General features: G+C 43.3%; 1 protein-coding gene across 1 annotated transcript in view; it reads right to left on the reverse strand.

Moving 5' to 3' along the window:
* LOC109966689 (polymerase I and transcript release factor-like) overlaps window positions 1-1,320 on the reverse strand; it is a 36,074-nt gene extending 34,754 nt beyond the window's left edge. Inside the window, exon 1 of the mRNA XM_020611743.1 lies at window positions 407-1,320. Coding sequence (XP_020467399.1) covers window positions 407-937 — 531 coding nt within the window. The 5' untranslated portion in view covers window positions 938-1,320. The remainder of the gene's footprint in view (window positions 1-406) is intronic.
* Window positions 1,321-2,408: the final 1,088 nt, after the last annotated feature.

The following is a 2,408-nucleotide window of genomic DNA, read 5'->3' on the forward strand; positions in this document are numbered from 1 at the left end:
TTTATTTTTTTTAAATATAACCTCCTCTGGGAAGAGCATTACCTTCTGTGTACTGCAGGTTGAATGATCGGAGATAACACAGCCTATCACTTGTTGGCAATACCTCGAGGTAACCTTAACCACACCCTGAAATCCTTTGCATTTCAGCAAAGTGAGTAACATGTTTGGCAAACCAACACTTTTCATTTTATAAAACCACCACTGAATAATTTTCAGGTGCATTTTTTGCAAAGTGATGTGGTACTGTCATGACATTCACTCATATTCAAGAACCTACACATTTTTGGCTTACCATGGGCCACACCCATCCTAAACCATTAAGGTGCCATGTACATGTACAGTCTGAGTCTCAGACAGACACACCACACACTGATATATGTATTTATACACACAGACACTGTCCCACCTGATAGATCATGACTTTAAAGTTGCGTCTCTTGAGCAGCTCAGCCTCGTTATTCTCCAGCTTCTTGATCTGGCCTCCTTGTTTCTCCAGGTTGGCCCGCACTGTCTTGACATTGACGCTCACCTTGCGCACCTTCTCCATCATCTTATTGACACTGTTGGATGTGGTGCTGTGGTTCTTAGCTAGTTTGGTCAGCTCACCCTGGATGCTAGTTACTGAGCGCTCCATTTCCTGCTGCCTGGTCTCAAGCCCACTCTGGGTCTGCTGAATCTGGTCCACTGCCCCAATGATCTTGTCAAGCAAAGACAGCACCATGACCCCGTTCACCTGCGGGTCAAACTTCACTGATTCGCCCTGGTCTTCAGCAGCATTCCCCTCTGCAGCCATGGTGGACAGCTCTTTCTTGGCTGTGGCAAGGGCATCATCTTCTTCATCTGAGGGCGGAAGGTTGACCTCATCATCTGAGATCTCAGTGAGGGTTTGAGGTTCCAGCTGACCACTTGAGGATTCCAGTGCTTCCATGGCTGCCATGTTGGTGAGTTTGAAGTATACAGTTGGTTATCAAATTTTCTTTAGCTCTGATCCTTCTAGATTCTTTTTCAACCCTTTGCTCTCTGACTTGCTTCTTCTTTTCTTCTGTTCTGGATTTTTGTTTTTTTCCCCCTTTCTTCTAAATCACGTATCTCTTTCCACCATACATGCAGTTTGTCTCTCAGTCTGTTTGTCCTGTCTGCTTCAATTCCCTGGAATCAAGCCAGTGTGCAGGGGGAGCCAAGCAATGCTGGATGTTATCACACGAGCGTGAGGATGTGAATGCCACACCAGACAGAGAAACCCTCTAGTCAAGTTACAGCCAGCAGGGTTTTTTTTTCTCTCTCAGGGTTCTTTTTCTTGCCCTCCCTTTTTCCACTGGACTCTCCCCCTCTCTTCAAACTTATCTCCTCCCTAAATACACAGACACACATCAGTACGTCTCCACCTACAGCTAGATCCAGCCCCTTGATGATTCAATAACACACCCCCTTGGTCTAGCCTGGTCCCATCAGCATGGTTGGAATAGTTAGAGCAGAGCTTTACCGATCTGCTTGTATACAAGCTCAGGCATAGCAGAAGGAGGAATTCCAGGCAGGGCATGTTCCTGTTTCCATTTTTTTTCCTCCCTTTTATGCAGAGCACATTTAGTAGAAACTGGGCTGCAATTGTAAGGGGTGACCTCACGAAGGAAATGGAGCCCTCTGTACATCACAAGAAAAGGACATAAACAAGCATCACCTCCCAGCAGACCTATTACCATTCAAGTTCCACTCACACAATCCATAGTGTATATTGATTATGATTAAAGCAGTAAAACCATAACTTTAATTTAATGATGCACAAGAGCTTCATAAATAAAACCAAGCTATTCTTTAAGTTAAGCTTAAGAGAGATACTCCAGTGATTTACTAAGGTAAGGCAAGAAAATGACATTTATTTACCCTAATTCATTACAATTATCTTGCATTAAAATTGATGTGTAAACAGCCACACAAAAACAGTAAGAACTCATAATAACTCTAATAATAACACTCCCACCAGATGTACTCTAGGTACAGGTAGAAAACCACCACTTGATAGTTAGAGAGTTTTTTTCTAGATTGTTGACCTTTAACCCTATGGCCAGATGTCAATATTTGATGAATATACCCAACATTACTTTAAATGATGTTTAAGGGACCCCCTGAATTTAGTACTGAAGCACTATGTTTGGCTTTGCACATAAAAATCTATTCGTGCTTTTCGCATCCACTGAAACTTGGGTCAGCAGCATGACATAAATATCATCACCTGCCCAAGTGATAGTCCACGCAAACTCTGCATGGACATTTGCATGCAGTCCAAAATTTGAGTCCCAGTGGACAGGTCACACTGCGAATGCGCTGACTGCACATGCAGCAGACAAGTGGTATTTTGTGGTCTGTGTGTATGTACGTACTGTATGTAATTTTTTGCATGTCCTCAGTTG

Source organism: Monopterus albus, unplaced genomic scaffold, assembly GCF_001952655.1.
Source record: "Monopterus albus unplaced genomic scaffold, M_albus_1.0 scaffold117.1, whole genome shotgun sequence".
NCBI classification, from domain to species: Eukaryota; Metazoa; Chordata; class Actinopteri; order Synbranchiformes; family Synbranchidae; genus Monopterus; species Monopterus albus.